Source organism: Rhipicephalus microplus, chromosome X, assembly GCF_043290135.1.
Source record: "Rhipicephalus microplus isolate Deutch F79 chromosome X, USDA_Rmic, whole genome shotgun sequence".
NCBI lineage: Eukaryota > Metazoa > Arthropoda > Arachnida > Ixodida > Ixodidae > Rhipicephalus > Rhipicephalus microplus.
The window spans coordinates 388953739-388979547 of NC_134710.1; the positions used below are offsets into that span (position 1 = coordinate 388953739).

The 25809-nt window shown below is 44.9% G+C and overlaps 1 protein-coding gene across 13 annotated transcripts in view; it reads right to left on the reverse strand.

Annotated features, from left to right (window-relative positions):
- The window catches only part of mask (multiple ankyrin repeats single KH domain), a 340851-nt gene that overhangs the window by 247982 nt on the left and 67060 nt on the right, over positions 1 to 25809 (reverse strand). For all 13 annotated transcript variants that reach the window (XM_075880102.1, XM_075880101.1, XM_075880092.1 and 10 more), the window contains exons 2-5: positions 19416 to 19584; positions 15480 to 15871; positions 6175 to 6319; positions 4605 to 4838 (exon numbers count right to left, since the gene is read on the reverse strand). In XM_075880102.1, coding sequence (XP_075736217.1) covers positions 4605 to 4838; positions 6175 to 6319; positions 15480 to 15871; positions 19416 to 19584 — 940 coding nt within the window. The remainder of the gene's footprint in view (positions 1 to 4604; positions 4839 to 6174; positions 6320 to 15479; positions 15872 to 19415; positions 19585 to 25809) is intronic.

A 25809-nucleotide genomic window follows, 5' to 3' on the forward strand; every position in this document is an offset into this window, starting at 1 on the left:
TCCGCCACTTGCGTGCGACAGGTGTCTCGGCACGTGCGTTGCGGTTGTGCGGAAAGCGCGTGGAACTACTTTAACAGAACAGCACCTCACACCGCTTGCTTACGTTAGTTAACCCTTTGCTGCCTCATGTCGCGAATTCGCGACATACCGAAAAACTGCGAGCAAGCAAGTCACAAAATGCGTAATCATGGAAGTACTCATGGAGAACGTAGCTTTCAGCAAGAAAAATCTAGCGCTATCTTGAGTAATATATTTTATGCTAGAACAAATTGTTTTGTAGCTGATAGTAGAAAGCGTGAAGGGCGTGCAAGAGCACTCACTTTTTCGTTCTTTCTCGCCTAGCTGACGCAAGTTCTATCTTCAATAACTTCAATTCTTTGGTGTGTATGCACTCAAGAGATGACACATGACATGTTTAGTTCTGAAGTGCATTTTTCACTGCAAGGTCCAAGACTTTCATTGCAAGGTCCAAGAATGCATTAAAGGTGCATTTTAGATAATCTAAGTGTGGAATCATTTAAAGCAGTGGTTCTCAGCCATTGATGAGTCGGGGACCCCTTGCAGACTGGCAGAAATAATGGAGGACCCCTTGCAGCAGAGCGTTCGGAGGAGGAGGGACGGGGGGGGGGGGGGGGGTACGTAGGTAAATTTACACAACTGGACCGTGAAACAGGTGCTATTTATTAGGCTTGTGGAAATAGTGAATTTTAGATTCGAAACGAATGTAAAGCGAATAGTGACTTTGGTCTAATAATTTTGAATCGATTTTGAATAGTATATATGACATACAAAGAAAAATGGGCATATTTATCATGACCTAACTAACCAGCACAATATATTTTTATATTGAAATAATGCCTCTATGCAAATGTCATTTCTTTTCTGTTCACAGGAAGTCAATTTTTTTTTTTCGTTTACAGGAAGTCGAAACAACCTTGAGTAGTAGTGGGTATCAGTTTCGGTAAAATGCAAGTGATAACCTGTAAAATAGGTAACATTTTAAATTTTATTATACTTAGAGCATACAAGTTGTCATAACAAGCTTTTAAGCTTAATAAAATGACGATTTGAGGGTAACATGTTCACTTAAAGGAGCCCTGCAACACTTTTTCAAGTAGCCACGAAGCCAGTAAAGCTTGTTGCCTCGCAAATTTACCACTGCAAAATTTTTAGAAACAGTCCAGTACGAGCGGCGGAGTTCCAAAAATTAGTCGCACGCTGCAATTTAATTCTCTCTGTTGTCCCGACAAAATAGCTGGAAGCTAATTAAAGGAATGGCACGGCGAAAGAAAATACGTCACATGCACCTCGTGACCTTGAGCATCTCTTTTTTTCTTTTTTCTTAGAATACACGGCTTTTCAGTGTGATCGCGCCCGCACGTCTGGACACGTCACGGCCTCCCAATGCGGCTCCAGCGACGACCGAGCACGCCATCTTAAGGGGGGACGCGGGTCTTAGAAAAGTAAAAAATGGCCAAAAAATCGATTTTGAGAAAAACGCATTTTTCGAATCTTTGAACCTATAAGCACCTCTCCTCAAATTATTAACGCTAAATTCGATAAAAAAATAGGTTAAAATCTATTTTCAAACCATCACGGGAGTCGCAAAACAACCCGCAAAACAGAAAATTTGTTCGAACTTCCCGCGCGCACCGCCAGCGAAGCAGCCGGCGGATCGGCGCCATCTTGGGCTTGTTTTGAAGCTGGTTCCTTTTTGTGCGCATTTTGCGGGCTCTCAAAATGGCGTAGCTCCAACACAACGACTGCCCTCCCCCGTTTTGCGAAGCCGTCTGCGGGATCGCTGATTGGCTAGAGCGCGCGCGCGCCGGCGTGCCCCCCCCCCCGTCTCGCGCTTACCATTGGCTGGCGCGGCGGCGCGGCCACGGTTGCTCGCTCTTTTTTTTGTTTGTTTGTTTGGTTTTGCTTCGTCGGCGCCTACTCTCGTGCGTGTTATCTCGTCTGCTACCCGCTCGTGTACCGACGTCGCCGACGTATACGTCTTTCTGCATTTCGCCGGCATGGCTAGGGAAGCTCGCCTGAAGAAGAACACTCGTCAAGCTTTCGGCAGGAAACGAAAGCGAGCGTGGAATGCGCGGCAGAAGGGAGCGGCCTGCGCGCCGCCGAGAACGCCGGAGATGGCCGAGGCAGCGCATTGATGAAGGATGTCTGGGACAAAAATGTGTGTTTTACTTGAAATAGTGTTTTATGTATAAAAGGGCGATGTTTTTATATATAACATGTGTCTTCCTTTGGTTTTCAGTGCACTAGAACAGCCACAAAGTTGTAGACTGGGTTCCTTATACTGATTCAACGGCCAGTACACAGTTTTTAAATGAGCAGTGGCAAATATTTTGGGAAGGTGCATTGACACATTTGGTACAGCCAGCCATACTCACATAATGTAGAGCTATACAACGGTGCCATTTTTATTGCTCTAGCTTCACTTTAGCAAAAGTTACAGTTATTAGAAACTTTAAATGCGTTTTTCTCAGTTCGATGTTTTTGTGCACCACACTAAACCTTAGGGGTTTTTCTTATATGTTACTGTTGATTGAGAATGACAAAATTGATATCATTTTATTTGTAATAACATTACCTATGGGGTGATGCTATTTTGATTACTTTAGAAGCATACTGTTAATTACAATTATAGATAGTAATGAGCGAAAATTGAACAGAATATCCATTGTAAGTGCTGGTCTGTTTTCTTATCTATATAATGCCTAAAAATTAATAAAAATAGCGTCACCCCATACAGAAAGCCCTCAGCATTGGGGCTATGCATTTATTTTTTGGATCTGGCTTGATTAAAAGTTGCCAAAAAGCCCCCAATGAAGTGCATAATTGATTAAATTACAGATGTTAATATCTTTTTATCCACTGAAGCTATTTCAGAAACAATTACATATTTGAAATCAGCATGAAAAACTGTCCAAGATGATGAGGTTTGGTCAAGATTGAGCCAAAAACAGAAAAAAAAATTTAAAGACCCATGTCCCCCCTTAAATCAGCCAATGGCTGATACAATAGCTGTTATGAATGATTTTTGAGCTCATGGTGTCATTTGTCGAGAGAAGAGAGCAATTTTCAGATGGCTTTGAGAATTTACTGTGAATCGTAGGTAGAATACTGCGTTATATATTTGGCTCGCGTTTTCTTGGAAGCCTGGATTACTGATCGGGAGCATTTTCGGACTGTGCTCAAAAAGTGTTGCAGGGCCCCTTTAAATTTGCAGGAGGGCTTCACGGCGAAGCAGATTTTCCCTAGATAGGTGCTTTCACGGCCTAGCACTCTGACATTGCAGCAAAACCACCTTTACAAGCCGTTACATGCGAATTAATATACATTTATTCATTCATCGCGAGTACTTCCAAATTTTCAATAATTTAAATTGGAATTGAAAAGAATACTCTACTATTCATTTGAATATTATTATTCGAATATTTGCACAAGCCTACCTTTCATTACTACCAAAACAACATCAAATAAACTTGCCACATCACTTCATTTTGGACAGTTCATATATACGTGGCAAAGTCACGAAAAATGCGGGTGAGGGTTTCGCGGATCATAGAAATGGCTTCGCGGACTCCCTAGGATCTGCGGACCCCCCATTTGAGAACCACTGATTTAAAGGTTGCTTCTTAAAGCTGGAAAAAAAAACAATTTTTATTTTTATTTTTTTGCAGTTTCATAATTCAGGCATTAAAGGGTTAAAGGTTTGTTGACCCGCCAAGCGAAAAGTGCAACAAGAAAAAAAGCAGATCTTTTGGTTTATCTTACAGTTGCAGAGGTGCAGCACTAATGCTTTTTATGTGTAGTGGTTTCCAGAGGAACCCAGTGGTAAGCCATGCCTGTTAGTCGTCACGCACACAATCGAGTCATTCAGGGACATTACGTGAAAGTTTTTTTTTTCTAACATGCACTGAATTTCACGAAAAAGCAAAGCCTGTGCAGCAGTACATAGCAACAAAGTTATTGCAGAGATGTGACTGAGCAACCACAGCAGAACCCAGCAAAAGTGAAAGAGTCTGCTCACTCTTGCGGGAAGAGGGAAGAAACAGAGGAAAGGAAGTCAAGCCACGCACACAATCTAGTCATTCAGAGACATTTTGTGAAAGTGACTTTTCTTTTTCTAACATGCACTTAGAGTGAGTTTCACGAGAAAGCCCATGCAGAAGTACATAGCAACACAGTTATTGCAGAGATATGACTGAGGAACCACAGCAGAACCCGGCAAAAGTGAAAGAGCCTGCTCACTCTTTCAGAAGGAGGGAAGAAAGAGAGGAAAGGAAGTAAAGTCAAAAAGTCAAGCCACGCACAATGTCCCACAGCTGGTGCAAATTTTGTCCGGCAATTACCTTTATTTCTGAAGCGCTGTCGCAGATATAACTGAGAATTTAGATGTTTTCAGGCATTAACCCAATCCTTTACTAAATACTATTCTTAGTTTCCCTTTAAACCAGCAAAAACTGGACCAACAGCACGGCACAAATCTAAGAGCATTTCCCTCCTGTCACTGCGGCTATCTCGGCTTCCCTCGCCGTCCCATTCACCTACACCACCAAGGTTAGTGAAGGAAGTAGGGGATAGAGCCAGCATACCCTTGTAGCAGGCGAGCGTGAGCGCAGATTCCTTGAACTCATTGGAGTGGGTGTTTATAGAGGCACCAGCAGCCACAAGGACACGGGCAGTCTGCACGTGCCCTGCAGAGGCAGCCTCCATAAGGGGTGTGTGGCCATTCTCATTGTGCTCCTCAAGGTTTGCGCCCGCCTCCACCAGGGCTCGAGCGGCAGACTCGTGGCCACCAAGGCAGGCAAACATCAGCGGCGTGTGCCCTGTACAGCATGGCGCTTTGTATTGGGGACCACACTTTCAGACACTCCAGTTCAGTTTTACGCATTTATCCAATACCTGCATCTGAATCCATGGAAGGGGAGATCTCTGTGAAAGAACCAAGCTTGCATATGGATAGACTGGCTACAATAGCACCAGCCAGTAAACCTCCAAAAGTGGCAAATGGAATTGAAAACCAAATGCTCCCAATCAATGCAGTGAAGAACTACAATTGCATCCACTACTCATTTCAATGAAAGACAGCCCTGAGCAGCTGTCACAGATTAGATGCAGCAGAAATTTGCACAACCAGATGGAAACTATCGAATGTGTGCAGAGTCTGAAGATGTTCTTTGAAGCACTTCCATCCCTGAAATTTTTAAGTAATAGAAATTAACCAAGAAAATACAATAATCTGCATGTAACCTCCCTGTAAAGTAATTTCATTGCAGTGGAGGGGTGCTATGCTGTGAATAAATTAAGGACATTTTTCTTGAAAGAGTTGGTGGAGAGGAGTTCAAAGCACCGCCCTATGTAATTCAAGCCGCTGATCAGTAAATAGAGCAATGGTGAATGAACGGTACTGCTTTGTAATGCGTGAGAGTAGATGTTAGTAGACGCGAGTATAAACATGAATCCATGTAAGGCTTATAGTGATGCTGAAGATGAGTAGATAGGGTCATAGGTTGGCAAAAATAGAAGTGGAAGTCAAACTCACTCAAAAAATATATCTTGCTTTTGACTCACTCAAACTCACCAAAATATACCAGAGCTAGACTTACTCGGACTCACACTTTCAACTATAATCACTCGGACTCAAACACACCAAAATATTACTCACCCTTACTAACTCAGACTTTGACTCATCATGGCTGAATCGAATCGATATGTGGGGTTTAATGTCCCAAAACCACCATAGGATTATGAGAGACGTCGTAGTGGAGGGCTCCGAAAATTTCGACCACCTGGGTTTATTTAACGTGCACCCAAACCATGCCTGGATCCGAGTTTGAGTAAGTGCGAGTGAATACTCATGAGCGAGCTTTCTAAGATAACAGAGATACAGTCAAAGCCCTTTATATGAGACATTGATATAAGAGACAAAAGAGACACCAGTATGCCCACAGTAAACTACGGGTGGATAAGAAAATGTATACAGTGCCTGGCTTACAAGCGGGATCTCATATAAAAGACAAGAATTGCTGCTTAGAGCATGCCTCTTATAAAGGGGTTTAGCTGTACCTCCAAAAAGGAGCCGTGCTACGAAGAGACTTCTTTTTAATATTTTTCACACGCAGCTGCCTACAAATCATTGAAATAAAAAGGCCTGATATGTACCCTGAGCTGTTTGCGCATTGACATCAGCTCCATGTTCTATAAGCAGCTTGACAATGTCAGTGTGGCCTGCAGTGGCCGCCTCCATCAGCGGGGTCATATCCTTGAGGCCTCGGTCCTCCACATTGGCACGCATCGCCAGCAGCAACTGCAGAATAGATGAAACATCAATCAGCATAGTAGGACTTTCAAAAGCATAGTAGGACTTTCGAACTCATCTTTTCAGAATACAGTTAAACCTAGATATAACAAAATTGATAAATTGCCCGAAAAATCGTTACAAAGAGTATTTCATTATGAGCAGGTTTGGTACGAAAATTCGGAAAATAATTGCACAAATTAAACAAAAGGGTTCTGAAGACAGGGCTAACCTAATACACTCATTTTACAGTAAAAAACTGCTTTATTAATGCGATAGCAATTATATGAACGGTCTTGGCCGGTTTTTGTCCTCGTTGCCTTGCTTCGTAACAAGTCCAAATTGATAACACGCCCCCGCGCATCGTAACTTTCGCGAGCGGTTAAAGCGCGCGAGCGCTGCCGAAGCAGAGATTAAATGAGCCGACCCATCCCTATAGTCTGAAAAGTGCATAAGATATCTCCCGTGTCCTAGAACTGCCATTGAATGCTCAAACAGAAAGTAAACCACCCGTCTTGATCGAGCATGAAACAACGCAGGGAGGCGGGGGGAATCACTCGAGTAGTAATAAAGAACTTGGATTTTACAGGTGGTCACTATCGCTGGCGCACTTGCTATCTCGGCGAGTATCAGTGCAGTTTCAATGCGAAGGGACTGTGTGAAAAGAGCACTTTTCCCTGGAGCGACCATTGCTCACGAGTTCTGCGATATCGGATCCAAAAGAGTTGGCTGCCAGCCTTAGTTCTTATAACATTACAAGTTTTTGCTATTGAGTTCATTGCATTCCATTCAACGCGCCGTCGTGATGTTGCCAGAATTGGCTAATCGCAAAAGCTACCAGCCTGCGAACTCGCGCCGCAAGATGGAAGCGCGCAACGAGTCGACCTCCGAATATCCGTTGTCACTGTGGTCTCAGAGTTTCAATCAGTGCCTGACCTGACATACCCTCGAGGTTGACGACACGGTTGTCCAAAATTAACCTAAGTCAGTTTCGTCGCAAGGGCGAAGCAATGGGATAGCAACAACTTGGAATTGTACAGTTAAAACTGCCTATAACAAACCTCCGTGTAACGAATTCCTCGATATAATGAAGTTTTTCTATTCTCCGCCGTTGCTCCAAAGAAGCACTTGTATTTGTGACCTCTACGTAACAAAGTAACAGCGGGAGACAATATTGATATAACGAATTTTCCCCACGGACAATCTAGGAATTTCGCTCCGCATTTTGGTACAAGCATGCATCTTCCGCGGCTGCCCCTCCGCTGACGAACGGCGTGCACGGTGCACTAGGCGAAAGCGAGCACTCATTATTGCGCACCGGTGAGCGCAATGCGGGCCTGCAAACCACGAGCCAGCGTTGCCGCCACCAGCCACTCTCATCTCCGCGGGCGAACGTATGCGTGAGTGTGCCCCCCCCCCCCTTCCCGCTTTAAACCAAAATAAAAAATAATAAAATAAACCAAATAGTTTTCTGTGGTATCCGTGTCTGTGTCGTTTGCTCTTCATGCACGCGTATGGTGTCACCCCCCCCCCCCCCTCCGACGACGTTCAGCTTTGCCTTTTTTATTGCGATATAGAAATTATTTTGACAGTCTTATGACAGTCTGAATATATATATATATATATATATATATATATATATATATATATATATATATATATATATATATATATACGATTAACTAAAAAAAAAAAGCCGGCCGCGCTCGGCATCCAGCTTGTCACGATGGGCCGGCACGCGCTTATTAGCACATATAAATTTAGAAGGTATTAAATTTCTTTGTATGTGATAGCCATGACATGACTCAACTTTCATCATCTGCAGAATCACTAGTTTTTCTTTAATTTGAAATCTGCTTGCAACATTGCACTTATTGCTATTTGCACTGTCTAGCTATGCAATAATATTTACTTTTTGATAAGCTCTTTCTTTTCTATTGTCTCCGAAAACAATAGAGTGGCAGCATTGTGTATCTTCTAAATTAATGAACCTACAATGAAAATTTTTGCATGTTTGAAATCAGCAGGAGAAACTACATAAGCATGTATATTTTCCTCATGTTTGTTACAAATACAGAAAATATCTCCACACACCATGTCCACCCATGTCCAATATCTTCACACACCATGGTTAAGCAGCGCGTTTAGTGTCGAGCAGTAAACATTGTTCGCTCTCGTTCTGTGTATGTTCTTTTCGCCCGTCATTTGTGCTTGAGCAACACGCTGCATACCGTATTTACTCGATTCTACCGCGCCCTCGATTGTAACGTGCACCCGATTTCCACCGCGAAAAAAAAAAAAAAACGTAAGACATCGATTGCAACGCGCACCCATTTTTTTCTCGCTGGCCCGCATGATCACACCACTCGAAAAAACGACTCCTTTCGGGAGCGTCTTCCAATTAAATATGAGGTACGGGCGAAGCTTGTGCCCATCTGACGTGTAACAGAGCATTGCCGTCACTGTAGTTTTACCGTGGACCGATGTCAGCACGCGAACGTGCTTCGCCCCCTTCTTCTCGACGGTTGTGGTGCCAGGCATGTTGAAGTAAAGAGGCGTCTGATCGGCATTCCCGATTTGCCCAAGCAGGTAGTCGTTGTTGCGCCGCAAGTTTAGGACGAACCTCTGAAAACTGTGAAGCTTTTCATCGTACTCCTCCGCAAAACTTTTCGCATATGCATGTTCCCCTTCGGAGGGAAAAGCCTTTCCTCTTCATAAAGTTAGTTAGACAGCACCTGCTCGCTTTAAACTGGCTCCGCATTAGACATTTTTCTAAGACTAATTGCATAGCCCGCACTTGGAGCAGTTCTGCCGTCACGGGCCGCTGTGCTGCTCGCTGCTAAAGCACATACTCGCCGAGCAGCTCTTTAATTTGCGGAAACCGACCCTGCTGTGGTCCACTGAAGTCTTTGCGTAAAGCTTTGCTGTCGAAAATCTGCTTTTCTTTCCGCCGGTCCCGCACGCACGTTTCGGGAACTCCGAACGACCACGATGCGGCCTGATTTCCGTCCGTTTCTGCACACGCGATGACTTTTCTTTTAAGGGGGGGCGCGGCAAGTAAAGTGCCGATTTTGGTCAAAATATGCGATTTTCTGATTTATTTTTTTTCGTAATCTTCAGACCTTCAACTTCCTTGTTCTAAAATATTACAGCGAAACGTGCGCTACAAATCCCGCAAATAGTGTTTTTGCCGAGGCTAGTCGCCGAAAAGTGCGAAAAAAAAGCCCCTGAAACGGTGTTGTTCACGCCGCACAAACGCGCCAAGTTGTTGACCGTGGGCCGCCATTTTGGTAGCTTTGGAAAGAGGAGAAAGCCGGCTTCCCGATGGTCGCGGTCTCGTATTTCGCCGAGTGAAAATAAAAGCGCGAGGAGCAAGTAAAAAAACGAAAACGAAGAACGGCAATTGGCTGCGCGGGTCACGTGGTAGCAGGCGTGACCTCTTATTGGTCAAAGCTGCGCCGCGCACCTTGGCAACCTTGGAAGCGCGAGCGCATCTGCGGCCGCCGTGTCGAGAATCATCCGGCGTGCGCTTCGTTTTTTGCCAGTTTGCTGTTTTTGTGATAGTTCGCGTGCTTTTTTTACCAAGCTTTGTTTACATCGGTGGTCTCTTCTGAGTGCTTGCTCATACTGCGGTGCTATGTTGTCGCAAAAAAAGTTCCGGAGCGTCCACAAGTACGGCAAGCGTCGGAAAGCTTGGAACAAAGGGCAGACGACTGCGGCTGCCGTCCCAGTCGCAGTTCCGGACGGAGCATGCTCTTCAAGCGTCACGGAGCCTCTACTCAGACCCTTCGCTGATTGTTGTGAGGCCGAGAGTGTGGAAGGTGCCACATCGTCGTATGTCAGACCGCCGGATGCCGTCGACCGTGATGGACGCTCTCGCGAACCCGATTGCGGTGGCACCGCGTCGGCAGCCGTTGCAACTCCGGGCGTGCGCGCGTCGAACATTCTATCGCGAGTTTCGGCCCAGATTCCGAGCAGTGAAGAAATCGCGCAGCGGGCGCAGACAAGGCGGGATGTTTTGGATGCCGTAACATCGAAGTCCGCTTCAAAGCGGAAGCTCGAGCTTCTGTACGAAGGCTGCGACGAAAATGACGGCGGTAAGGACTCCACATTCTTCATTGTAAATAAGAAGATGCTGAACGGTCTGCTTTCGTCAGTAAAGTGCAACAAGTGCGACGAAGGGTCGATACGCCTCGAGACTACGCACTGCCTTGGACTCGCGGCGAGGATGGAACTTTTTTGTGACAATTGTGGCATAGTGAACAGTGCGTGGTCGTCCCCGAGGTGCTCCGGGCAACAAAAAACGAACCCCTTTGATGTAAACGTGCGTGCTTTGAGGGCTGTGCAGTCAGTTGGCAGAAAACAATCTGCCATAAATGACATTTTTTCTGCGATGGACATTTCGCATCGAGCACTGCACCACAAGTCCTACCAGAGACTGCAAAGGAAGTACAGCCACCCTGCCACCACATCAGCTGCCACCCGCATTGAAGCAGAAAGTGCACAGAAGGTGCATGACATTTACAAGGACCTAGGAGGAGTGCCAGGCAACATTGACGTCATTTACGACGGCACGTGGATGACGAGGGGGCACAGAAGTCATATTGGCGTGGGCTGTGTAATCGAGCTGTACACAGGCTTGGTCTTGGACCACTGTGTCCTGTCCAACTACTGCCAAGGCTGTGCTGTTGGCCCCAAGCCTGGTGACGACAACTATGAGGAGTGGCTTGAGAAACACAAGCCACAGTGCCAAAAGAACACCGATGCTAATGCAGGCCAAATGGAAGTAGAAGCAGCGAGGATCATGTTTGAAAGATCGTTTACCAAGTACAAGCTTCGATATATCAATGTGCTCTGCGACGGTGACAGCCGTACGTACCTTGCCCTCACGCAAGACAAGGTGTATGGCTACATGTTGATTAAGAAACAGGAGTGTGTGAACCATGTGAAAAAAAGAATGGGCACTTCCTTGCGCAACCTTCTTGATGAGCACAAATCCAAAGGCCGAGGACTGAGCATGGGTGGCAAAGGCCGGCTGACGCAGGGCCTTATAAAGAAGTTGACGAATTATTATGGCTGGGCCATTAAGAGCCACCCCAACGATGTTCCTGGCATGGAGAGGGCCATCATGGCCACTTATTACCATCTAACATCCACAGACCAGGATCCACACCACGACCTGTGCCCAAGTGGGACTGACTCCTGGTGCCCGCACAATCAGGCATTGGCCAAGGGAGAGCCGCTGCCGCCTCACAAACATAAACTGCCCCCTCACGTGCGAGTGGCACTGCTGCCAATCTACAAGCGCCTCTCGAACAAAGAGCTCCTTGAAAGGTGTGCGCAGGGAAAAACCCAGAACGCTGTGGAGAGTATGAACAGCCTCATTTGGTCACTCCAGTCCAAGAGCCAGTTCGCCTCCCTTCGAAGTGTGGAAAGTGCAGTTGCAGATGCAGTCTGCCGTTTCAATGGTGGCTGCAAGAGTGCGCTGCAAGAGATCACTGCTCAACTGGGCTTCAATCCAGGAGACTGCTCTTTGCGGCGAGCAGCCGAAAAGGATGCCAAAAGGGTAAAGAGGGCTCAAAAGGCGCATTGTTCCACGACAAAGAAGCGCAAAACTGGGTTGCACTCTACAGAGGCCAAGGCCACAGCGTCTCAGGATTACTGCCCAGGAGGATTCTGAGTGTTTTAGGCATGTTGTGAACTTCCAAACAAGAGTGAACTTTCAAAGTCAGTTTTCTCAACTCTTGATTTTTGCCTATGTGCCTTCGCTAGAACATCTGTCATTTTCTAACAAAGACTGATAGAGTCGTTCCGTTTTTTGCACTAGGCTCAGGAGGCCTTTAGCAGTGCAATAAAGCTTTATCTCTCTTCTTACTCATCATTTAAAATTTTTAGAACACATTTTATAATTACTGCGATGTGTGCGCAAAACAACATCCATGTTTTGGAAATTTTATTTATGGTTACAAGAACTAGAAAAATCAACTAATAGCTTCTTTGCACAAGTTGATGCTTTGGGAACATAATAATATGAAAAAATAATTTCATTTAGCAATAATTATCTCTTTAAGTGTGAAGAGCATTAATTAGTATAATTATGCTTGTAACTCAAAAAGTACAAGAGGTATTTGAAAACGGTTTTCATATTTGGAATCCTCACAATCATCCACATACACACACCAAATTTCATCACAAACAGTACATTAATAAAAAAATTAGTTTTACTTGCCACGTCCCCCCTTAAAAGCGGCATCATGGTGCACTCGAGTTTTTGGAGTCGGCCATTCCACGCCGTCGATGCTAATGCACTACTAGATGACGAATTCCTCAGCACACGTACAAAGTGCTGCACATGAGAAACACATAGGCAGAAATGGACGACGCGCCATGCCGACGCACGTAAGGGGCGGCCATTTTATATTTGCCGTTGGCAATAGATTGGCCGTAATTTTTTTGTTCGTACTCGATTCTAACGCGCATGCGATTTATGAACTCGCTTAACCGGAAAAAAGGTGCGCGTTAGATTCGAGTAATTACGGTACTTCGATCTGCTTGCCGTTCTCAGCGTTACCATTTCAAGTTGTCATTGCTTCACCCTTGTGGCGAAACTGTGACTTTAATTAATTTCGGAAAACCGTGTCGTCACCACCGAGGGGTTGTCAGATTAGGCGCTGATGGAAACTCGCCGAGACCACAGTGACGACGAATGTTCGGAGGTCGACTCGTCATGCGCTTCTGTCTTTCGCCACGCCGCGAGTTCACAGGCTGGTAGCTTTCGCGATTAGTCGATTAGTTTTGGCAACACGACGGCACGTTGAATGCAATGCTATGAACAGGATAGCAAAAAAAAAAAATTGTAATGTTATAAGAAGTAAGGCTGGCAGCTAAGTCATGGATCTGATACCACGGAACTCCTACAAAACGCTGGTGCAAATTCAGCCACTCCAGGGTGAAGTGCTCTTTTCATACCGTCCCTTTGATAGCAAGTACTCCAGCGATAGCGACCACCCTTGAAATCCAAGTTCATTGTTGCTAATCGAACTATTTCCCCCTCCCCCCCCCCCGCGCGTTGTTTCACGCTTGTTCAAGACGGGTGGTTTACTTTGAGCATTCGATGGTAGTTTTAACACACGGGAAATGTTATCTTATGCACTTAGGCCATTGAGATGGGCAGACTCATTTGTTCTCCGCGAGCGCTCTTGCGTTTTTACCCGCTCGTGAAAGTTACGATGAGCGGGGGCATGTTATCAATCTGGACTTGTTAAGGAACATGGCAGCGACAGCAAAAACCCACTGAGTGTGTCCAGATAATTGCTATCACAATAGTAATGCAGCTTTTTTACTGTAAAGTAAGTGTTTTGAGTTAGCTCAGACTTCAGTCCCCCTTTTGTTTCATTTGCGCATTTATTTTCCCAATTTTCGTACTGTACCTGCATATAACGAAATCCTTTTTATAACAAATTTTTCTGGGATTTCATCAATTTCGTTATATCTAGGTTTAACTGTAGTACAATATAACCTTAGTAATCAAAAATTGCTAAGAAGAGGACAACACTCTTTATTTTTATTTAATTCTGAGTTGACGCTGATAAAATATGTTTAGTATAAGTACATTTGTGTGCTGACCTAAAATATTCAGTTACCATAAAAAGCAGAATATAGAACAGACTGAAATATAGGTCAACCTTCCCGACTTGGGTCACGAAAAATCTGGGAAAAAAAAGAAAAACTAGTACACAGAACGGCCAAAGTATAAGTGCCTTTGCCACGAAACAAATGCAGTTTCAAATAGTGGACAGTCAAAATGCCATTTTTTTACATGCTTGTTACAAAAATTTGACGGAGAAAGCCAAAAGAAGGGCTCAAGCATTATCTTCATAAAATATCACAACCATCATGACAGCCTTAATTTGGATACAGTTTGAGGTCATCAATATTAAGCACAACACAAGCGTGGTTCCTGGAAAAAAACTGCAACCTTCATCTAGATACGCTGTCACCAAAACAAACTCTTCTTCTGATCACTGCATGTGATTCTTCAGTGTCCACCAAGAGTGAATATTTCTGCGGCACACTGGATCTGCCCGCTGATCATAGCCACACTGCCACTGTAACTAGAGCTGCCGTCATCGCAGGAAGCATCAAAGAAAGGGTATCCGGCGAGATTAGACCAGGGCAAAAATGAACTCTTGGTTATTGTTAGTGACTCACAGCCTCTGCTCACAATCCTGTGCCTAGCATCTGAACACATCTTGCACGCACTTCAGACCAGATTTCTTCGAGCCTTCGCAAACTCAATCGCTGTTTTTTTTTTTTTTTTTTTTCAGACACGATCGATAGCAAGAAAGAAAGCAGCTCAAAGCTCAAATATTAGTAAAATACGAGGTCTGTTAGAAAAGTATCCAACCTCCCCCTTTTTTTTTTTTTTTTTTTTTTTTTTTTTTTTTTTTTTTTTTTTTTTGCGAGCACCTGATGGATTTAAAACAAGCGCGCTTCCATAAGCAGACCTTGAACCTTCGTGCGCATGCGTGAATTTTTTCTTGCCTGCCAAGGGCGTCCGTCGCTGGGACGCAGCTATTGAGTGAGATAGTGCGCAGTGCTCTCGTCGGTTTCTCATTGCAAGGAAAATGACGGAGTGACTGGAGCAGCGCTACTGCATAAAATTTTGTCAGAAACTCGGTGACAGCCAAGTAGAAACAGTTGGGAAGGTCGAGACGACTTTCGGTGGCGACACTATGAGCCGCACAAAGATTATGAAGTGGTAGAACCAGTTTAAACATGGCCGCACATCGGTGGAGGGCGGCCCACGCTCCTGTCAGCCATCAACATGCTGAAACGACCAGGTCATTGCCGAAGTGAGCGCTGTAGTGATGTGGGACCGTGGTGTAACTCTATGGGAAATTGCGGAAAAGGTGGGAATCAGCACTAGTAGCACACTGGGATGACAGTACACAGACTCGTTTCAGGTTATTTAGGACTTGCTAGTCGGTCAAACAGTAGAATCTTGTCAGTGTCATTCTCTCAGTGTCATTTTAGAGCAGGCTTGGAGCAATGACTAACAACAATTACTGTTTGGAGCAGCACGGAGCAGCATTTCTCTTTGGAACTGTTTGGAGCAACAGTTCCATCACTGTATTAAGGCAGGAAGTTTTTTCTGTTCTGAGCATACCTGTGCCAGCTCGGAGTATCCCGAGGCGCAAGCGAGAGAGAGCAGGCTCTCCCCCTCTTCGGTGACCTCGTTGACGTTGCGGCCCTCGTCGAGCAGCTGACGCACGGCAAGTACGTCCCCCTCGCTACACGCTTCCGCCAGGGTCCGGCTACTGTTGACTGCCACCGCGGTTGCTCCTTCAGTTAATCCTTGCTGCTGCTGCGGTTGCTGCTGCGCTTGTTGCTGTGGTTGCTGTGACTGCTGCTGATGGGGTGTGGCCCCGCCGTGCTCAGCCCGCATGCGCGTGAGCGCAGCTGCCGCCTCATCCAAAGCACAGCTCACCGAGGTTGTCAACCGCCGAAGAACCTCTGGGTCTGCAAACTGTTTGCCCTCGAGGGACAGCTTGCTCAGCCCTGCACGCATATAGACATGCCCATAATGAATAAACAGCACATCTGTCTACAATGGATGTCACTTGAATAAAAAGAAGGGGTACTTTGTGTGCATGAATCAAGTAGTGCTTATTCATCTGACTACCATTCGATAGTGTTAGCTACAGTTCTAATTAACATGTTTACATACACAGGGTTCCACAGCTATACAATGAAACCTCGATAATACAGTCAAATCTAGATAATTCAACTCGAATGGGCCCAAAAATTTGTTCGCATTAAAAGAAGTTCAAATTAATGAAAGCTAAGTAACCAGAGGGCTCCCCATGCTGTGGCGCATGTGCATTGAGCCAGCACACAAGGGGGAAATTTCAGAAGATTTACATTTATTCACAAATCACAGGACACCCGTCATTGATTGAAGTAATCGGTTTTGCGTGTCTGCATACGTTTGCCTAGCAGAGAGTCAATCAATTCTGCACGCAGCTTGCAAAGCAAGTCTACTTCAGCTTCAGCATTCTCCTGGCAAGAGAAGTTGCGCGCAGCTATGTCCAGCGCCAACACTCTCTAAAGAAGACGACAACGACTGCATCTCCGCTACTACCCTCCTCGCCAAAGCCACAGCGTGGCCAGCATGTGACGAGAAAGAAGGGGCGTCTCTACGCGGAGAGAAGCAGATCGGCATTTGAGAGAGAACCAACACTCCACGGTAGCTTTGTTTTTTCTCTCTCTCTCTCTTTTTGCACGCATTGTTGAAAGGAGAAGGGTTACGTGGTAGGGACGGGGCGCGTTGTTGAAAGGAGAAGGGTTACGTGGTAGGGACGGGAAAGGGCAAAGTGTGGCACCGGCGCATGAGAGAGCCACATTCCGCAACAGCTTTTTTTCCTCTCTCTCTTTGCACGCGGCATTAGAAGAAGGGTCTTTACGTGGCAGGGCCGGAAAAGGAAAAGAGTGGCACAGGCGCGTAGAAGATCGCAATTTGAGAGAGAGAGAACGTTCCACTGCAGCTTTTCTTTCCTTTTCTTTTTCTTCACGCACAGCATTGAGGTGTCGGAGGTGCTGCCGCGGGATTGGGTGGGGTGCTGAGAGCATTTTCGGAGTGGAGTATGTTCAAATTAACCGTTGCAAAGGCTTGTGAGTTCGAATTACCGGGCGTTTTCGCCCACTGGAATACACATAGCTTTGACGGGACCTCATCGTGAGTTCGAATCAACTGGAAATTAGAACTAAGTGTGTTAAAGCTAATGAGATACAACTGTACATACCTGCAGTAAACAGTGACATAATTATGCTCTAAATGCACTACGCATACAAATTTGCATCTCCTGGCACACTTCATCGCTGCCAACAAAAATAAATACAGAGCCACTGTATTTATTTTTAAAGAGCAGCTCACCACAAAGCCATTTCTCAATTTTTGTCTTATGCCACGGTGCAGGAAAGATTTTGTCACTCTTCACAACCGTCCAATAGCATACAGTGGCAATGCCAAGCATTTAAAAACTAGTGTGGGATACATCTGGAACACGAAGTGTGGTATTCGTCCCGAGATCGTGCGAAATGCAGGGGCGAACGCGTTTCCTGACCGCCGGCCTTCAGCCAGATGCACAGTACTATAGTGCCTAGAATATACTTAGCGGTACTCTACGGTATATTTTTGGTTTTCTGACCATGCTCAAAAAGCGTTGCAGGGTTCCCTGCAACACTTTTTGAAGTAGCAATGGAATAGATGTACTCAAGTAGGTTACTGCCTTTCAAATTCGCCACAAAAATTCGAATCCGTCCAGTACGAGTGGAGCTACAGATTTGTCGCAGACAGCAATTTCGTTCTCTTTTCTCTCATCCTGTCGAAAGCGCTGGAAGCTAAGCAGGAAGGAATGGCACAGGGAAGAAAAATATGTCACACCTTTGGACCTTGAGCACTTTTTTTTTTTTTTTCAATACATGGCTTTTCAGTGTGGTTGCAAGCCTGTGTCGACAAGTCATGGCCTCTCTTGGCGGGCCCAGTAACTACAATCAGCCAATGGCCGATACAATGGCTGTGACAAGAAATTTTTGAGCTTGTAGCATTATTTGTCGAGAGAAGGCAATTTTTAGCCGACTTTCAAAATTTATTGGAGCTTGTATGGTAATTTGTCCAGAGAAGAGAAAGCAATTTTTTGCTGACTGAAAATTTATTGTGAATTCCAGGCCCCGTGCTGCACACTATTTGGCTCTCGTGTTCTCCGGAGCCTTGACTACCAATTGGCAGCGTTTTATAACCGTGCTCAAAAATTGTTGCAGGGCCCCTTAAAGCTCAACTGAAAGTGGCTATGACTTTGTGGAATTTTTTTTTTTTTTTTTCCTGTTAAAGTACAGTGTCAATCTCTACGAAAGGAAACACGGGAGAGCGTGGCCTGCGCGCTCCGGCGGCTCCTGCCAGCGCATTCAAGCGGAATCGAGAGCAACTACAGTCTCTTTTCGCGACATCTCGCGGCGAGCAAAACGACGACTCGTTGCTGATATGGATCCAGCGGCAAGATTGCGACCCCCTCAACCCTTCAAGGCAATTACGCGGGAGCTGGTAATCGCACTAAAGGGAGACGATAAGTCTTCATGTTTGTAGGCCCCATGACCTTAAGTACTTCCTTTTTTATTTTTTTAAATGCGTGGCTTACATTAAGTGCAATTGCGAGCATTCACAGGCATCCCGCAGCAGCTGCAGTAACTATGCAGCTCATGATTCTCAAATCAGCCAATGCCACTGGATTTTGTGTTTGATGAAGTCATTTTGATAATGGCTTCATTTGTAGAGAAAAGAGGTAACAAATTCTAGCCGAATTGAAAGATTATTTGTAAATATTAGAGAATGTGGTCATGTTTGGCACACATGTTCTAAAGAGCCTGCAAAAGAGTGGAGTTTTGTAGGGCCCATTAAAAAAATAATAATACCAGAGGCACAGATAAAATGTATGCATTCAACCTTAAAGGGTGGCTTCATGGCTGTGTGGGCTTCCCTGCATAGGTGGCTTCATGACATAGTAGCCACGTACTGTGGTGAAATCACCTTTATAGGGGGATTACATGCCTTCATAAAAAACTGAGAAAGTATGTGACACATGGCTACAATGCCATGTACTGCCGCAGTCACGTCTATGTATTGCGCGCAAGTAGCCGGTTTTCGCTCTGCGGACCGATACCTTGAGGCAGTTTCGGGCTCTGACGTGGTGTGTCGGGAGCATGAGCGGCCTAGCAGTCAGGCTGACCTGAAAAAATTAGCTGGCGAAGCTTTTTTTTTTTTTTTAGATCACCTTTATCATTCAAAAAACAGCCAAATGAATATAAAACTCAATTTCCTCCCCCCCCCCCGGAAAATACAGCACTGATGCAAATTTTTGGAGATCTTTGTAGTGTTGCAACACTGACAATCACAGCAATATAAAATCATTAAAACACCCGTGTAAAGAAGAATATTGTGTCACCCAAACTTGTTTACCAAGCATGTATGCAGCACCTCACAACACAGCCTGAATACAAACCAAGCTCTTCAAGTAGCATCAAGCAGTAACACCCAGAGGCCACCCACCTGTGGCTTCAAGCAGCGCCTCGAGGCGTGCTTGGGTATCGGGGTCGACGCCCACCTGCAGGTCGGGGCTCTCACCTCCGCCCCCTTCAGATGAGCTCAGCAAGAATTTGGACGTGTCCAGCACGCGCCCTTCTTCCAGCTCTTCTGGGTCCAAGATGAACGACTCGGCCTGCATTTCATTACCCAAACGGTCACCAAAACCCGAACCCTAGGGTCATGTCTCACAAAGGTTGCTCAAAGAGTACCGAGCTAAAAGCTCCGTACTTTTGAGATAAAGCTCAAGGAGTACTGAGTTAAAGCTGCCTCTGAGCGAGACAGCTATAACTGGTGCTGTTTTTAGCACGTCTTCTGTTGCTACAAGGCAACACTAGCTTGAATGTGATTTTAACGCACAAGTGCACTAGAAAAAAAATTATACACAGAAATATGTAGCAGACTTAGCAAAGCCTTTAAATCAAGAAGGATGCTACTAGCATGCTAACTTCAAATGCACATTTAGCACAGAGCTTGAAGCCCACAGGCCGTAAGAGAAACACACCTACTGCCTTTTACAGAACCAGCCAATTACAAAATGAAAGTCATTAAAGCGATTTTAGTACAAAACGTTCATCAGTAACCACTCAAAGGCAAAATGATGCTGCTGCAGTTCAACATGACCAAGTATCCATGGCAATACAAAGTGAGCTCTTCCAAACAAAATAACAAGGGACACACATTCGCAGGAACCTCTAGCAGACATACAACATATGAAACAGAGATAAAACTTTCTTTTTCTTTTAATCACAGTACCTTAATCAATAAGACTCTAAAGGGGGGGAGGTTCATCCACAAAACCTTATTAAGGCATACAAACAAACCGCAGAATACATTCCTTTGACAGAAGTTATGAATGTTTCAGCACACATACACATGCATGTTTTAATAAAATGAGAAATGGGGAATCGGCCAATCAAATATTACAAATTGACTGAAACAAAACTAAAACAATAAGTGTACACTCTGCAGAAATTTTACCGGACACACACTATAAATACATGCCAAGCATATAAATGATTATAAGGCACCAAGAAAAGAAAAATCATGCTTTGTTCTTGAGAGGCCAGGACCACACAAACCAGAGTTAAGAGATATAGAACGAACAGCACTACCACTCTTGGAGACAAACCTGTTGCAATGAATTAAAAACTACGGAAGTAGAGTGCACTTATGACAGTAATCCTGACAGCCCCACAGTCACATTCGCACCAATATCTGGAGAAAAAAAAAACATAGCATAGTGCTTATGTTAAGACTAGTACAAATAAAGGAACTCTCCAGCCACGTTCACAGAATCAGTTATCAGAGTGAAACTGGCCAGGGTGTCGGGAAAGGAAGGTATCCAGGTGGCACACAAACCAACATCAACAACTGGGCGACTCTTGCTGCGACTAAAACAGTGACTGCCAAAAGAAAAATTCCCAGGGCTCGTCTACGAGGTTCCATGCACTGTCACACCACTTACATCAATGGGACAAAGAACTTTCCAGAAAGCATATGGCAACAGCAAAATGACGTGCATAGCTTTAACGCTGCACGAAACGCTCTTGCAGAACATAGCAAAAAGATGGCCCATCACATCAACTTTGACAACACCCAGGGCACGAGTTTTTGGTCAAGAACCTTGCATGAAATCTGCCTTGCGGATTTATGCAAATGATCAATTATGTATAGCTGTTTCGGCAAATGGCAAACTGTCGGAAGTGGAAGCTAGGTTGGTTCAACATCTGGTCCAAAATATCGACAATAGACCAATGCAGAAACTAAGGCTCAACAGGGATGCCTCTACAGCATTTGCGAGTCACAAAAATTTGCCCATCAGTGTGAATTAGCGTAACACATAAACACTACATATAAAATAAGCCCTTTTTTCTCTCTTTGTGTGCAATTGTCTTTTCTTTGCGTCATGCTAATTCAGACTGAAGTTACTGAACACAAACTCACTCAAGCAGCAACCCTTTTGAACAGTTTGCAGTATCACAACACAAAATTCCATTACCAACGCTAAAGCACGACCTACTGTATTGTACTGACCTGCCCAGCGAGCGAAGCGCCAGCACGCACTTTCTGGTACTGGCGCCTGCCGCTATGCGCTTTGTGGCGCTACAACTTACCCCATCCGCACCGGTTGCTGACGGCCAAAACATAGGCCGCCGCGCTTTTTTTTCTTTGTCGTTTGCTCGCGCGACACTGATTGATTTGTGGGGTTTAACGTCCCAAAACCACCATATGATTATGAGAGAAGCCGTAGAGGAGGGCTCCGGAAATTTAGACCACCTGGGGTTCTTTAACGTGCACCCAAATCCGAGTACACGGGCCTACAACATTTTCGCCTCTATCGTAAATGCAGCCGCCACAGCCGGGATTTGATCCCGCGACCTGCGGGTCAGCAGCCGAGTACCTTAACCACTAGACCATCGTGGCGGGGCACTCTGGACGATTGAAAAAAAAAAAATGAATAAAAGCCTCTTTTCGAATAAACTTAAAAGTATAATGACGATCTTTTGCCACCGTCTCCTCGTGCCGAGCTGCAATAGAAGCGTGCAGGTAGGTGCAGTTTGTAAACCAGCGAAGCGAGGTTTCTTGGTGCAAATGAACCATCACGATGGTCGTGTGCTGCGTGCATTTCTGCGAATCAAGGCAAGGAAAGACTTCTGATGTCACTTTTGATGAGTTTCCAGTGACCGAGATTGGTGAAAAATGGAACGAGGTGATTTCTAGAAAGGGTAAGTCTGCTCAATCAGGCGTTGTCTGGCATGCTGAAAATATAATGGGTTGTAAATAAGTACGTGTCTTTAAAAGAGTGAGTTGCTGGGCTGGTTGGTGGTGCATGACAGACTGAGACGCATATTAGCGCAAAAAAATAAACCAACAACCTCAAGAAAGTAAATTACGTGCTTTACTCACTTTTTATTAGCAAAAAAAAAAAAGAAAAGATGAGAAGAGTGCACATATGGAAGCCATGTCACTACATGTGGTTATGCAGCTAGATTTTCAAGCACACCCATTGTGGGAAGAAGCAGCTTCTTCGAGATTGCTTTGGTAGTTTAGTTACATTACCAAAAAGAGCAGAGATCGTTGCATAAGTAAATATTTATCCTCTGTCGCTTAATTAGTTCAACCTTGAACTTGAATTTATGTGCTACCGTGTCTGATATAAACGTGTTAGTTTACCCGTCTACGCGCATGCATGACAAAAGGACATGTACATATTTTATTTACAACATTTAACTGAATGTTCATCTTCTTCCTTTCAAGGTGCTGGCAATGAAGTTTGGCTCTCAAATGACAGGTCGAAGGTGTGCAGTGTGCACTTTGCTCCAACCGACTATAAGCCGGGACTAGAGATAAAAAGACAAAGCGGATGCTGTGCTGTCAGTGTTTCCACACTACCCAAAGTGCATGGTGCCGCCCGTGGAAAAAGTCCGCCGCACCTTGAAATGTTCAAATGTTCAGGAACGTGGACTCTGCCCAAAGAAATAAAGTGACTAACAATGTTTAATGCTTGACGTCTCCCCACAGCTCTTACTAACAATGTTTAATGCTTGGCGTCTCCCCACGGCTCTTACATACAAATTGGAACAATGAAAACGAATTTCAAGGAAAGGCGCATAACAGAACGCCAATTTTTTAATGCAGGAAGAAAACAGGTTCAGCCCCGGCGCAGCAGAGCTTGACATGACATCGAGCGACATGTCATGAATACCATCCTCAAACACTGCGGGACCATCCTCAGACTTTATGCATCCTTTACCGAACTTGAACGCACAGAACCACCTAAAACTGCACCTGGCGACAAAGTAAAAAAAAAAAAAAAAGACCAACGCTCCTTAACCACGCAAACAACTATAACCAGCCAGAAGATGCGCTGTGTGATGACTTCTGCAAAATCATCGCGCCGGAAACGCCAAACCATGGCAAGGAATAATGCTGAATTAAAAGCGCAAATAGCCAAGCTGAACCGTGAAGTTGCAGAGAATCTCTCCAAAAGAGCAAACGCTGCAGTCTTGCAGGTAAAGTTGTTTGCTGTTGGTGCTGTTTCGTTTCAAAACAGTTGCAGAGTGTTTTTTATTGATTATTCATGTACAGCCGGTATCATGAGTTAAATAAACATTTGGTGGGCCAGCACTTTTTACAACCTGTCTCTGTCATCATTCTTTCTTGTTTTTGCACGCTGACACATGTGTTTGTATTTGATTTGCAGTCCTATTTGAAAAATAATGCACTGAAATGTCAACTAAAATGCAAAAGAAGATTCTCAAATTCACATGAAATAAAAAGATTCAAGACACCCGCCATATTTACTCAATGCGTGATGAAATTCTTCTCGAACCGGCGGTAACCCATGTATTTTTATGCATCCACCAGCGCTCAGCTGGGGTAACTCGAGCGCCCCCTAGGCAGTGAAGTTCGGCATCCGAGCCGGCGAAGGCAGCTTCGTGGACCGCCGCCAGCTGAGTAGGTCAGGAGTACAGTAGGTCGTGCACTAAACTTATACACCAAATGTGTGGCTCCACCCAGAGTTTACAGCATGCCACCAACTGGCATTAACCGCACAAACATTCACACCATCCTAGTTTCTCTGATTTCCTGCCAATTATAAAAGACACAAAGAATTATTTCGAACAATGTTTATTTAATGTAGAACCTGTCTGAAATGCTATTTGCTTCACACTACAATAATACTGTAACTATTATTGTAGTGTAAGCACACCTGTGTAGAGCATGCTCTGCAGAGGGGACACCTTGAGGAAACTTCGGTCTCCAACATGGTGTGTCAGAAGCATGTTCAGCCTAGCAGTCAGGCTGATCACGTCAGTACCCCAAATTGCCTCAAGGTGTCACCCCGCAAAGCGAGAACCGGCTGCTCGCGCACTCAGTACAGACGTGGCCGCAGCTGTACAGGCTCATCCCCTCTTAGGGTGAACTCAGCCTAGCGTGGCTGCACTCTCCAGAACGCCAACGCATTCATAGCGACACAGGCACCTGCAGCTCTTGCTAAAATGCCCAGCAAGGCAACTGTGGCACGCCCCAGCATGGTAGCAGATGACGCCAAGCAACCTGTGCACTGGAGCTCCACGGAATGTGGCCACCCTGAGTCGTGCTCCCCCAGGAGTGGGAGGGCCTGTTTCTCCCAGGGATAAGCTAGCCTGCCATTCACACATGTCAATGTATTTTTGTTCTACATATTTTCCTCTCGCTACCAGTGTAACATGCAACCACATGTCACGTGTACTTTCAGAATTCAACTGCATACATACCCTAGTTCCCTGGCGCAACTATTGAGAATTGCTTCAGTACACCACATATTAACCTCCATCGCATACCTATTTGGCTAGTTCAGGTGCTAAAGCAATAATTGCCAGTTTACTTCAGTACACTGCTACAAGCAGTACAAATTCTTAATTGCAGGAGAAAATGTTGGTCGTTATAAATTACTTTTCCTTGCTTTTTTTTTCCTTGTGCACAGACAAGCAACAGATAATGTGGGGTACCGACATGAAATTCTGGGGCCAAGATTGCCAGCAGATTGATTCCCATGAGCATGTGTATATCAAAGGCAAAAAAATCAACAATGCACAGAGCTTGGAAGGTACTTTACAAAAATTTAGAAGTTTGCGTGCACAATCAAGTGACCCCCTTACTTCCCTCCCGTCATCACGCTGCACTCTTACACAACAAGTTATGACAGCATCATAACCTTTCCCCCCCCATCAACACACACACACACCGTTTGCTCCAGGAGACCAACTGAGCTGCTGACTGGTGATTGCCAAAGACCGACAATCGCCAATCTTTGGCCTGGTACCCTCTTTTAGGGGTGAAATAAAGAGTTCACCACGATATCTGCTACATTTACTTCTTTTCATAAAACTACCTAAGTTACTTCTGTAAACACCGCCGTTATCTGTTTTAGCATTACCAAGAACTAGCAAGATCCCCGTCTTGCACAATTCTCATTTTCTTTTCAAATCCATAGGAGTAAGGCCCTGTCTATCGACACTACATGTATCAGCTTTCATAAAGGTATTTGTTGCGCAAGCCAAAGCCTCTTGCGAAACTAATCTGATCTACAGTTTCAGCCACGGAGCTTAGTACCATATGAACCATATGAACCAGTGGAACCATATGAGCATGCTGTTGTGTCCAGACAAGCTTGTGAGCTGTTAGCCACAACTTGGTAACATCTACCTTATCTTTATTTACACACATTTTTTTTTCTTATTCAATCAAAAAACTATGAGGGGTGAATCTTGAATTGTTGATCTGAATGGTAGAAAGCTCAGCAAAGTTGCTGAACAGGATAATGTCTCCTTTTAACCAGCGGTTGTAAATATATTCCCCACCGACTGCCGCA